The following is a 13,929-nucleotide window of genomic DNA, read 5'->3' as shown; positions in this document are numbered from 1 at the left end:
TCCCACATGCCACGGAGCAGCTGGGCCCGTGGGCCACAATTGCTGAGCCTGCGCGTCTGGAGCCTGTGCCCTGCAACGGGAGGGGCCGCGATAGAGAAAGGCCCGCGCACCGCGATGAAGAGCGGTCCCCGCACCGCGATGAAGAGTGGCCCCCGCTTGCCGCAACTGGAGAAAGCCCTCGCACGAACCGAAGACCCAACACAGCCAAAAATAAATAAATTAATTAATTAATTTAAAAAAAATAAAATAAAATAAAATAAACAAAGGTTGTATATGCATAACTGATTCACTTTGCTGTACACCTGAAACTAACACAACATTGTAAATCAACTATACTCCAATAAAAATTAAATTAAAAAACAATCAGTATACTAAATGGGAAAAAAATAAAATAAAAATAAACAAAGGTGTACTTCCTTACAACTCTGGATTTGGGAAGGCTTTTCTAACTATGATTCAAAATCTAAAAGCCTTAGTAGGCTGATAAATTTTACGATATAAAAATAAAAATTTTCTGGTAAAGACAACCAAAAGCAAAGTTAAAAGACAAACTCAGACCTGAGGAAAAAGACTGGCAATTTGTGACAAACGACTGATCTCTCTACTATATAAAGAAAGAACTACTAAAAATAGGTTAAAAAGCAAGAACCTTCACATGGTCATATATTTTTGTAAAATTAGCAATAGTTATTAAACAAAAAAAAGAGAGCAAGAACCTATTAAAAAATAGGCAAACTTTACAAACAGACATTTCAGAAAAAAAGTAAATGTCTTTTAAACATATGAAAAATTACTCTCATGAGAGATACAAAAATAAACCTAGATTTCATTTTCAATTCTCAGACTGGCAAAAATCCAAAAGTTTGAAAATATGTTTTGCCGGCAGAAATATGGAAAAATTGGCACTTTGATACATTGCTGGGTGGACTGCAAACTGATTCAATACCATTGAAGGTCATCAAAATTACAATTTCATATTCCCTTTAACTCAGAGATTCCACTTCCATGAAATTATCCTACAAATATACTTGCACACATGTAAGATGATGATTATGCAAGGGTATTCATTATATTGTATTTTAGAATAGCAAAAGACTGAAAGCAACCTGACTCTCAATAAAAAACTAATTTAAAAATTACAGTATATCTATATTATACATAGTAATGTTACACAACTATAAACATAAATGTGAAATTTCACTAAAATGAAAAGACAGTTAAAATAAATCAAGTGAAAAATACAAGGTGTGGACAATGTGCACAGTATATTTTGTGTAAAAAGGAGGGATAACAATCAATATATGTATTAGCACATATATACATACATATACATGAACATATTCTTTAAGGATATACAAACCAATAAAAATGTTTCTATGGGATAGTGAGAGGTTACTGAGGCTAGAAAAAAGCTTTTCATGTTTATTTTTTTAATTTTATTTTTGAGCCATGGGGAATATATTACCTTTTCAGAAAACATAATAGACAAAATAATATTTCAAACTCAAAAAGCCTCCTTTGTATACCTAAAAGAAAGGGCAAAAGGAAACTAAAAGTAGCAAAGACTAATTGAATCAATGCACCCAATGAAAGCAATGTGAGTCTCTTAGATTCAACTCTACTAAGAGACCAGAGAGCTGTATAGCTTTAGGGAACATAACTGTTAAAACAAAAACCACTTTGGGCAAACTGAAACAGGAAGATAATAGTCACATATAGGGTAAAAACTATTAGTCACTACAGAGAGATGCTATTTACTTCTTCATTGGCGTTGCCATTAACACCATCAATACCTATATTCTAACTGTAAGGCATTATACTATGTATTACTTAAAGGAGGTATCTAAATGATAGATGGAAATATTTCCTCCTTTCAAAAACTAACAAAACATACCTGATATGACTTCTTCTTGCTGGAGATCTGTGAATATCAAACAGCGTATTTTCCCTCTTTTTTTGATGAGCTGGTACTGAAAGAAAAAAAGAAAAAAAAAGACAACATAGAAATAACTGATAATAAATTGATAAAAAGATGTATTAAAGAAGAAGACAGGGCTTCCCTGGTGGCGCAGTGGTTGAGAATCTGCCTGCTAATGCAGGGGACACGGGTTCGAGCCCTGGCCTGGGAAGATCCCACATGCCGCGGAGCGGCTGGGCCCGTGAGCCACAACTGCTGAGCCTGCGCATCTGGAGCCTGTGCTCCGCAACGAGAGAGGCCCGCACATCGCGATGAAGAGTGGCCCCCGCTTGCCACAACTGGAGAAAGCCCTCGCACAGAAACGAAGACCCAACACAGCCAAAATCAATCAATCAATCAATCAATCAAACATACGCATCTGATTCAAGATCCTCATTAAAAAAAAAAAAAAAAAAGAAGAAGACATTAGTTCTGTTAACTTTCTGAACAGAAGCCAGTCATATGTCTTCAAGTCCTAAATGCTGCCTAGAAGAAGCACAACAAAAATTAAAACTTTGTGGTAAATACTGTAAGTTTCAAATAAACATTCTAAGAAAGAATGTTAAGCTAAATCTTTGTGACTTTGGGTTAAACAAAGATTTCTTTGACACATCACCAAAGCACAACCCATTAAAAAATTTTTGAGAGCGACTTCCCTGGTGGCACAGTGGTTAAGAACCCGCCTGCCAATGCAGGGAACACGGGTTCAATCCCTGGTCTGGGAAGATCCCACATGGCTTGGAGCAACTAAGCCTGTGTGCCACAACTACTGAGCCTTCACTCTAGAGCCCGCGAGCCACAACTACTGAGCCCATGTGCCACAGCTACTGAAGCCCAGGTGCCTAGAGCCTGTGCTCTGCAACAAGAGAAGCCACCGCAATGAGAAGCCCACGCACCGCAATGAAGAGTAGCCCCCACTCTCTGCAGCTAACTAGAGAAAGCCTGTGCGCAGCAACAAAGACCCAAAGCAGCCAAAAATAAATAAATAAATAAATTTATAAAAAATAAGGTTTTTCATAAACTGAAATTCATCAAAATTACAAATTCTTCTCTTTGAAAGACATTATTAAGAGAATTTTTTTTTAATAGTAATCTTTTATTTATTTATTTATTATATTTATTTTTGGCTGTGTTGGGTCTTCGTTTCTGTGCGAGGGCTTCCTCTAGTTGCGGCAAGCGGGGGCCACTCTTCATCGCGGTGCGTGGGCCTCTCACTATCGCGGCCTCTCTTGTTGCGGAGCACAGGCTCCAGACGCGCAGGCTCAGTAGTTGTGGCTCACGGGCCTAGTTGCTCCGTGGCATGTGGGATCCTCCCAGACCAGGGCTCAAACCCGTGTCCCCTGCATTAGCAGGCAGATTCTAAACCACTGTGCCATCAGGGAAGCCCAAGAGAACTGTTTTTAAAAGCTACAGACTGAGAAACTATTTACAAATCACAAGGACTGATACCTGAAGTACATAAGGAACTCTCAAAACTTCAATAATAAAAAAACAAAGAGCTGAATTGAAAAAATGGGCAAGAGATTTGAATATTTCACCAGAGATAATGTTGGCAAATCAGCACGTAAAAATATGCTCAACATCATTAGTAATTAGGGAAATGAAAATTAAAACTACAATAAATATGTACTAAAATTAATTTGAAAAAATGACCACACCAAATGTTGGCAAGAATATAGAGCAACTGAAACTCTCATACACTCTTAGTGAGAATGTAAGCAGTATAATCACCTTGGAAAAGAGTTTGGTAATTTCTTAGAAACTTAAACATACACATAATCATAAAACGCAGCCATTCCACTCCTAGGTGTTTATAAGAAAAATGAAAATATATGTCCAAAGTCTTGCAAACATATGTTCATAACAACTTTATTTATAATAGCCAGACACCAGAAACGTCAACAATCCAAATGTCCATCAACAAATGAATGGATAAACAAATTGTGATATACCCATACAATGGAATGCTACTCAGCAATAAAAAGAAAAACACTACTGTTATAGTCGACAACATGTTATTATTATTATATTGAGTGAAAGAAGTCAGAGAAAAAAAAGAGTATATACTGTATATAATATTAAAGAAAATGTAAACTTATCTATGGTGACAGAAAGCAGATGAGATCTGTCACTGCCTGAGGGTTAGGAGTGGGGAGACAAAAGAAAGTTAGGAGTAGATTATAAACAGGCAGAACGAAATTTGGGGGAGTTGATGAACATGTTCATTACCTTGAGTGCGGTGACAGTTTCATAGGTATATCCCTCAGTTCAAACTTGCCAAATTGTACACATGAAATATTATATATGCAATGGCAGTGAACTACATATAAATTATACCTCTTTAATAACGCTTTAAAAAGAAAAAACCTAGAAAAATGGCTCACAATCTTTTTTCTGTCCCAACATACCTCCCCCATTATTAACAGGGCTATCTTTGACAGTGATTCCTAACTGGAGTAGAGAAATGTCTACATACTTGGGCAAGCTTCTCGTGAAGTAACTCTAATAATTCCAGAGAATCAATCACTGCTTCAGAGCGTTAAGAATTTGAATAAAATGATCCAGGTTCTTCCTTGAAAACATTATGCTAAGTGAAAGAAGCTAGACACAAAAGGGCACATACAGGCAAATCTATCGAGACAGAAAGTATCAATACATTAGCGATTGCTAAGGGCTGTGGGGATGGAAATGTCCTGGAATGAGATAGTGGTGATGACTGCTCACCCTTGTGAATATACTAGAAAGCAATAAATTGTACAGATTAAAAATCAGCAAAACCTAGCAAAAATGGTGAATTTCATGATATGTGAATTTTATTTCAATTTTTTAAGAATTGGAGGATGGGCTTCCCTGGTGGCGCAGTGGTTAAGAATCCACCTGCCAATGCAGGGGACACAGGTTCGATCCCTGGTCCGGGAAAATCCCACATGCCGCAGAGCAACTAAGCCCATGCACCACAACTACTGAGCCTGCGCTCTAGAGCCCGCAAGCTACAGCTACTGAGCCCATGTGCCACAGCTACTGAAGCCTGAGCGCCTAGAGCCCGTGCTCTGCAAAGAGAAGCCACCACAATTAGAAGCCCGTGCACTGCAATGGAGAGAAGTCCACGCACAGCAACGAAGACCCAACACAGCCAAAAATAAATAAATAAAATTTAAAAATTTAAAAAAAAAGAATTGGAGGAAATCAATAGTGATGGAATTTCCCAACAGCTGGGAAGAAAGTCAATAAAACAGTACCTGTGGAACTGATTACCTGTCATTAGATTTAAGAGCATTAAGATAAACTTTTTCCTTCTCAAAAAAAAAAACAAAAACAAAACACAAACAGGTTACTGGCCAAGTTGCCCTTTTCTGACTTTAGCTAAATTATCAATACTTAACCACTTGGAACACAGAGAAACTTGCCCTAAAGAACTGCTATAAGAGATTTCATTCTTTTAAATTCAGCAACACTGATTTTTTTAAGGGGTGGAGTAGAATAAGCTACTCCACTACAAAAAGGAAAGAAGTTACTTAGAGTCTCTTACCTATTGGAGGTGCTTGGTATCGATCCACTGTTTTTCTTTGTCTCAAATTATATGGCCTGTCGTTTTCTTCTCCTTCTGCCTCTTCAACCTCAATATCTCCATCTTCCTCTTGAGATTCTAGTTTCACACACACACACACACACACAAATACTGTTTTAATCCACAAGGATTGGTCCACTCTAGAACTGAATATTTATATTTTAATTTTATTCTTTCTGCACAAGTGAGCTTTAAAAGTGTCAACATTGTATGATACAGCATAAATCAATACAATTAAAAATGAACCCTGATGGGGACTTCCCTGGTGGCGCAGTGGTTAAGAATCCACCTGCCAATGGAGGGGACACGGGTTCAATCCCTGGTCCGGGAAGAGATCCCACATGCCGCAGAGCAACTAAGCCCTTGTGCCACAACTACTGAGCCTGCACTCTAGAGCCCGCGAGCCACAACTACTGAGCCCTCGAACCACAACTACTGAAGCCCACACGCCTAGAGCCCAGAGTCCATGCTCCGCAACAAGAGAAGCCACCTCAATGAGAAGCCCGTGCACCACAACGAAGAGTAGCCCCCGCTCACCGCAACTAGAGAAAGCCCGCGTGCAGCAACAAAGACCCAACGCAGCCCAAATTAAATACATTAATTTAAAAAAAAAAGACAGATGTAAAAGAAAATGCCTTTCTTACAAATATTAGTTCTCTGCTAAATATATCAATATGATCATATTTGAGCTCCTGATTTACCTATGACCTTTCAATCTTTCTGTATTACCTTTTTGGTCAAACAAAGCAATAATAGAATATGATTCAAAACTTTATTACAGTACACTTCATTCAATGCCCAATTAACCACTGAATAAGGTCAGTATTCACATACTACTTGATAGTTCAAAAAAAAAATTCTTAAAAGATAATTACTAATCTTACAGCAAGAGCAATTTTTGTTGGGCTTCCCTGGTGGCGCAGTGGTTGAGAATCTGCCTGCTAATGCAGGGGACACGGGTTGTAGCCCTGGTCTGGGAAGATCCCACATGCCGCAGAGCAACTAGGCCCGTGAGCCACAACTACTGAGCCTGCACGACTGGAGCCTGTGCTCCGCAAAAGAGAGGCCACGATAATGAGAGGCCCGCGCACCGCGATGAAGAGTGGACCCCACTTGCCGCAACTAGAGAAAGCCCTCCCACAGAAACGAAGACCCAACACAGCCATAAATGAATAAATAAATAAATAAATAGAATACCATGGCCAAAAATTAGTTAAAAAAAAAAAAAAAGCAATTTTTGTTGGCAGTATAATGGTTTGTTAGGCCTGTTGACAACAGGTAAACACAGATTAGTCATTTTGGTAGAAAAATTCAGGCAGGGATTGGGAGAGAGCATAAAGCAGATTTCTGGGGTATTGGTAATAGTTTATGCCTTGACATGAGTGATCGCTTTATGATAATTCACCTAGCTATACATTTAAAAAATAAATTACGGGACCTCCCTGGTGGTGCAGTGGTAAAGAATACACCTGCCAGGGCAGGGACGCAGGTTCGATCTCTGGTCCGGGAAGATCCCACATGCCATGGAGCAACTGAGCCCGTGCGCCACAACTACTGAGCCTGCGCTCTAGAGCCCGCGAGCCACAACTACTGAAGCCAGCGTGCCTAGAGCCCGTGCTCCACAACAGGAGAAGCCACCACAATGAGAAGCCTATGCACCACAACAAAGAGTAGCCCCCGCTCACAACTAGAGAAAGCCCGCACGCAGCAAAGAAGACCCAATGCAGCCAAAAATAAATTTTAAAATAAATAAATAAATAAATAAAAAGTAAATTAGAATGTACATAAATTCTAAAAGTTTATTTTTAAAACGTGGTTTGGGGGACTTCCCTGGCAGTCTAGTGGTTAAGACTCTGTGCTTCCAATGCAGGGGGCACGGGTTCAATCCCTGGTGGGGGAACTAAGATTCCACATGCTGCCCGGCGTGGCCAAAAAAAATAAATTAAAAAAAAAAAAAAAAAAGCACTTTGGCTATAGCTATAATGTGACATCTATTTATAGTTTAAAATAAAAGTCTCATGAAACTTTATAAGCTTATGGTCCTCAAATGCAATGTACTTTATGATTAACTTTTTAACCACAGGAATTGTCACTATAACACAATCACATTAAGACATTGGAAAAATGTTAAAACTGTCAGCCATGCTCAGTGAAATAAGAAACTAAAAATGCAAAGGACTTTACAATTTACTCATGTCATCTGAAAGCTTCCTGTAAGTTTTTTCAAATGTTTATTATTAAGTTATAGAGAAAATCAGCAAATACTGTATTACTTAACTAAATAACACTATAAATCACTTGCACCCAAATAAGTTTCCTTAAGCCTTCAAAAAAAATTACTTTTTGAAAAAAAACCTTGCATTATTTATTATGGGAAGAAATTCTATACATGGCAAATCTACTCTGGGAAATCTACAAAGATGTTCAGTTAAAGATAAGGCAAAAATCACATTATAAATCTGTCTCACCTATACTGATTTTCTCCAAAGGAAGTAATACAGAGGTTCTAGCTCTAACAACAATAATATCTGCTCAATAAAATACCTTCATTAGAAATATCACCTCTTCAAAACTTGCTAATAATATATTAATTACAGAATTTGAGAAAAAAACCCATTCTTCTCCATCTAAGCTACACAAATAGTAGAACTAATAAGATTCCCTGGTGAAATACAACTACCTTGCATTTACAGTACACCAAATCTTCTGAAAATCCATTTTAATAAAGAAGGTTAACACCTACAGAATTAAATCCTATGGATGCACTGGTCATCAATTTATAATCCTTGGGGCAAACGTGCTTTCATCTGTTCCCAGCTCCAGCCCGACAAATCCAGTCAGGATTCGTCAATTCAAAACCCAGACAGGCCTCAGAAAAGAGCAATACAACTCCCTCCACTAGTACTGGCTGTCTCTCTTTCTCTTAACTGTACCATTTACTACTCCTCTGTCCATAACTAAATTTGAGACCCAAATAATCCGAGATTTAGAGGCTATGGAAAGAAGGTGGCTATGGACACAGACTTCTAGTTAGAACATAGCTAAATACAAGAGGCCTCACCTAACAAGCAAATCAGCCCATGGCAAATGCTACACCAGATTAGGTCACTTAAGGACTACCAATAGCTACTAATAAGATATATTACATAACAATGCATAGTGTACAGCAAAGGCATTTTTCCAAATGAAGAAAATGAATACTCAGAAATGCCAATGGAATAAAAATTATTCCAAATTATGTAACATAGACCTCTAAAGCCAAAAATCACCCATCCTGCAATATTACACATATATTACTTGTACATATTTTCTTCCCTCCCACCTGAACTTTGTAGAATTTATTTCATAAGGTGCTTTTACAAACCTTCTTCTTCACCCTCAGTAGAGACTTCATGATGATTTTGTATCCCATAACTATTTCTTCTCAGTGACTTTCTTCGCCTTTTCACTCTTGAATACATATCCATGTTTTCCTTTTAAAGAGAGAAATCTGTCAAATATTAACATGAATTTTATTCCCAGCTATAAATATCATTAACCCAATGGGACGTGCCCATTCAATAAAATTTATTGAGGACCTATTTGCAAGGCAAAGATTCATGAAAATGGATCTTACTGAATTCATTACATGTAAGAAACAAGAGGAGAAACAAATAAAACTTATAAAATATTAGAAAATGTAAAACTACAATGCCATGGACATACTTTCTCCCTTAAGCAAATTACAGCCTAATAGGATAAAACAAGTCAAGTAACAGGTAACTATAAAAGAAAGTAGAGGGCTTCCCTGGGGGCGCAGCGGTTAAGAATCCGCCTGCCAATGCAGGAGACACGGGGTCGAGCCCTGGTCTGGGAAGATCACACATGCCACGGAGCAACCAAGCCTGCGCACCACAACTACTGAGCCTGTGCTCTAGACCCCGCAAGCCACAACTGCTGAGCCCACGTGCCACAACTACTGAAGCCCGCGTGCCTAAAGCCCGTGCTCCGCAACAAGAGAAGCCACCACAATGAGAAGCCCGCGCGCTGCAACAAAGACTCAACACAGCCGAAAATAAATAAATAAATAAAATTTATAAAAAGTAATAATAATAAAATAAAATAAAGTAGAACAAGTTTAATGCCATAAAGAAAGATACATGGGCGTTCACTGGTGGCCTAGTGGTTAGGATTCTGGGCTTTCACTGCTGTGCCCTGGGTTCAATCCCTGGTCAGGGAACTGAGATCCCACAAGCAAAAGGTACAGAGTAGTCTAGAATTCAAAAAGATTAATCCACCCCCGCTGGCCGTGTTTGGGGGAGGAGGGGAGGAAGCATCTGAAATGAGCCTTGAAACAAAGGTAGAATTGCATCAGTCCTTAACCAGAAGTATTAACAGGAGTAAAAGATAGGAGAACAAGAATGATTCGTTTACATTTGGGCAATGGTATGTGAGAAGATAAAGTTGAAACCAGATTATGAAGGTCAAGGTGTTTTTAATTAATTCAGTACACATTAAAAAACCATTAAAGGGGGCTTCCCTGGTGGCGCAGTGGTTGAGAATCTGCCTGCTAATTCAGGGGACACGGGTTCGAGCCCTGGTCTGGGAAGATTCCACATGCCGCAGAGCAACTAGGCCCGTGAGCCACAACTGCTGAGCCTGCGCGTCTGGAGCCTGTGCTTCGCAACAAGAGAGGCCATGATAGTGAGAGGCCCGCGCACCGTGATGAAGAGGGGCCCCCGCTTGCCGCAACTAAAGGAAGCCCTCGCACAGAAACGAAGACCCAACACAGCCAAATAAATAAATAAATAATAAAATCATTTAAACATAGGTTTAAAAAAAAAAAAAACCATTAAAGGGACTTCCCTGTTGGTCCAGTGGTTAGGACTCTGCCCTCCCAATGCAGAGGGCACAGGTTCAATCCCTGGTCGGGGAACTAAGATCCTACGTGCCGCACAGTGCCGAAAAAAAAAAAAAAAGACCATTAAAGGTTCCGATGAGAAAAGTGACAGAATCAGAGGTGGACTTTAAGATGACCCTCTGCAGAAGTGTAGAGGGTCTTTTGGGGAAGCTTGTGGCAAGCGGGGTAAGGATAAAAGAAGAAAGAAGGGCTTCCCTAGTGGCACAGTGGTTGAGAGTCTGCCTGCCGGTGCAGGGGACACGGGTTCGAGCCCTGGTCTGGGAGGATCCCACATGCCGCGGAGCAACTGGGCCCGTGAGCCACAACTACTGAGCCTGCGCATCTGGAGCCTGTGCTCCGCAACAGGAGAGGCTGCGATAGTGAGAGGCCCGCGCACCGCGATGAAGAGTGGCCCCCGCTTGCCGCAACTAGAGAAAGCCCTCGCGCAGAAACGAAGACCCAACACAGCCAAAATAAATAAATAAATAAATAATAATTAAAGGTGCTAATAATTTAAAAAAAAAAAAAAAGAAGAAGAAAGAAAACAATAAAATCCCAGATTAAACTGGAAACGAAGAAGGAACAATTCTGTTAATTCAAGAAAATCCAAATGCTGCTCTCTCTCTCTCAATTCCTCAGTCCAAATAAAAAATACGTGCAAAGATTGTTAAAGTTAATATACTCACAAATTCTGTATCTGTCCACATTCGAAGCCGTTCTACTTCTCCTGATCGACGATTCCTTCTAATGTTTATGTTGTCCATTTCCTGTAGTACAGCTTCAGCAGTACTACAATTATATAATAAAACTAGGGTTTAGACAACCGTGGAATCAAACACTGTGTCATACATGTAAAAGAGCTCTTCGCCAACGCATAATTAAATCATCTCTGATATGTAACTGTACCTAACATCCCAATTAATATCTGTTTCTGAACTGGCATCCACCAGAAGATAATGCCTCAAAAACAGATGGAAACAGGGAATTCTCAGGTGGTCCAGTGGGTATGACTCAGCACTTTCACTGCTGGGGCCCAGGTTCGATCCCTGGATGGGGAACTAAGATCCCAAAAGCCATGCAGCACAGCCAAAAAAAAAAAAAAAAAAGATGGAATCAGAACATCTTCTACCTTAATATAATAAAACTTACAAATATAAGACCTTTGTTTATAAGTCTCCAAATATTTAAATTCATAATGCTACTACAAATAACTGACTACCAGACCTAAGGCACTGAAAAAAAAATAATTCAAATCTTTTTATTTGAAGATGGTATTAAAAATTGTATAGAAAAAGGATTTGTAAAAAGTTTAAAGCTAATATAAGGTTAACTGAATAGAAACTTTTAGAAATTAGAGGACACGGACATCCACAAAATATATGGTAACGTTGGCATATTTTATGTTTTAAACACACACATAGCCCAGATACTGATCTAAGTACTTAACGAATAATAACTAATACTCAAATTTGACACTACCACTATAGAATATAATTTCTTCTCCTTTCAAATAGCAATTACACTGACCTCACTTCTCCAGGATATGGCAGTGATTAAGGAGGATGATTTATTACCTGAGAAGAATAAAGTTTCATTGCATGTAGACACTGAGCAGTCAGCTAGGCTACATCCAACATGTGCAGCCTCAAAAGACTTTCAATTCAGAATCTTGACTAAGTAAAACTATGCCTACTATATATCAATAATGAAACTTAATGCTGCTTGAAAATTGTCAAAAAAACAAATGTTAAAGGAGCAAATATTAAAGGACTATAGTAGTGAAGTCAAAATAAAATTATTTTTATATTATCTATGCACAAGAGCTTTATAAAGTATGAGAAAAAATGAGCTATCACATGAATTGTATTAAATCTAATAAAGTAACTAGAAACTGACAATCATTGCTAACCATGGTTAATTCAAATTAAGTTTTTAAATAATTGTATTGATTGCTAAGTCAGTGCTTAAGTTACTTTTTAAAACATAACTGGCTTAAAAAAACCAACAGTTACATGAAACTACTGACTGCAAAAGCATTCATACCTATTTACTAGTTGATCAAATAACAAACTCTGGTTCACGCTTTCAAATCTGTTTTTCCTGGAACGACAACTTTTTCTGACTTCCATGTCACCATTTATACAAGAAAGGTCCCCATCTCCCTTCTTTTCGCCTCGAAGGGGATGGCTTCGAAGGGCTACAAGAAGAGAGAAATTTCCATTTCAAAGTATAGAGTATAAAAAGAAAGAAAAAAAATCAAAAATTACTTTTAAAAGACTATAAAAATCTTACTATAACCTCTTAAATGGCTTTAATATCCAAAATCTAAAATTTCTATAACTGTTTACAATCTGCCATAATAATTTAAATTATTTCAGTTGTACTGATTTCTCAGTGTTTAACAATTACATATTTACCATGACTGAAATCCAGTCACTTCCAACAGTATACTTAGCATACTAGTAAATTACGCTATTTTACCCCACTTTAATACTCTTAACAACATTATAAGAATTTCAATACTAACCAGTTTCATAACAGAATACTCACATAAGCTACTATGTCCGTTTGGTAATGTAGCACCAGGCTGAGAAGTTAACCTAGAACACAATTATATTTAATATGCAAACACATCAACATTCATTTAAAGAAGCAAGAAATGCAAATACTGGTAGAATCATTTTAATCTTTAAAATGTCAGTAATGTAATATTACTTTTTTAAGAGTAAAGACATTTTTTTACCCTACGACTGATAATATACCAATTAATAAAATATACGAGCTAAGAGTCGTTTCATTACTTCAAGAAAAGTTTTAATAACAGATTATAAACTGAACTTACTGTCTTCAACTCTATAAATTAAAATCCAATGAAAAGGCTTAAGCTTGATATGTATCATAAAGTTAACTGATGCCATAAGTAACAATGGTCACAGACATTTACTATTGGTTTTTGTTGACAACATAAAATTCAAACAATGACAAAGTTATTCAAATGATAAACTGTAAGATGAAAAAAGTATTTGAACACCAACACCATTTAATAATTTCCCCAAAGTATTATATTACACATTCTAAACTAATAAATGAAAACTTAGCTAATTTCTCAAAATCCATTGTACAACTCTCCCTTTTGGTGGAGGAACAGAAATGTTAAGTCACTAGAAAGATACTTAAAGGGTCATTAAAACATGAAGACTTATGAAAAAAGTCACAGTACACCTTACTATAATTAGAAATTCAAAACCAAAAACTAAATTGTTACATAGTAAAAGAGCTATCAATTTAAACTTACTAGGGTATTATTTGAAATATCCAACAATTATCATTTTCAAAGATTAAAAAAGGGGGGAGAGAGGACATTCAAAAAACAGTACACGTGACTGTCATCTGCTTATCTATGTGGTTTGCACAACATTTTTTAACTAAAATATTCTAACATTTTTGGTTATTCCAGCACGCTTCATGTAAAATTATAAATGTTAAATGTTATAAATATTAATTATAAATGCCCCTGTCTAATAA

The 13,929-nt window shown here is 37.6% G+C and overlaps 1 protein-coding gene across 2 annotated transcripts in view; it reads right to left on the bottom strand.

Annotated features, from left to right (window-relative positions):
• The window catches only part of ATAD2B (ATPase family AAA domain containing 2B), a 154,043-nt gene that overhangs the window by 121,131 nt on the left and 18,983 nt on the right, over positions 1 to 13,929 (bottom strand). For both annotated transcript variants that reach the window (XM_007183456.3, XM_007183457.3), the window contains exons 3-8: positions 12,955 to 13,004; positions 12,448 to 12,601; positions 11,091 to 11,193; positions 8,890 to 8,998; positions 5,487 to 5,603; positions 1,895 to 1,970 (exon numbers count right to left, since the gene is read on the bottom strand). In XM_007183456.3, the coding sequence (XP_007183518.2) occupies positions 1,895 to 1,970; positions 5,487 to 5,603; positions 8,890 to 8,998; positions 11,091 to 11,193; positions 12,448 to 12,601; positions 12,955 to 13,004 (609 nt within the window). The remainder of the gene's footprint in view (positions 1 to 1,894; positions 1,971 to 5,486; positions 5,604 to 8,889; positions 8,999 to 11,090; positions 11,194 to 12,447; positions 12,602 to 12,954; positions 13,005 to 13,929) is intronic.

This window comes from Balaenoptera acutorostrata, chromosome 12 (assembly GCF_949987535.1).
Source record: "Balaenoptera acutorostrata chromosome 12, mBalAcu1.1, whole genome shotgun sequence".
Lineage (NCBI taxonomy): Eukaryota > Metazoa > Chordata > Mammalia > Artiodactyla > Balaenopteridae > Balaenoptera > Balaenoptera acutorostrata.
Note: the sequence above shows the minus strand (reverse complement) of the source record. Positions and strands in the feature narration are given on the sequence as shown.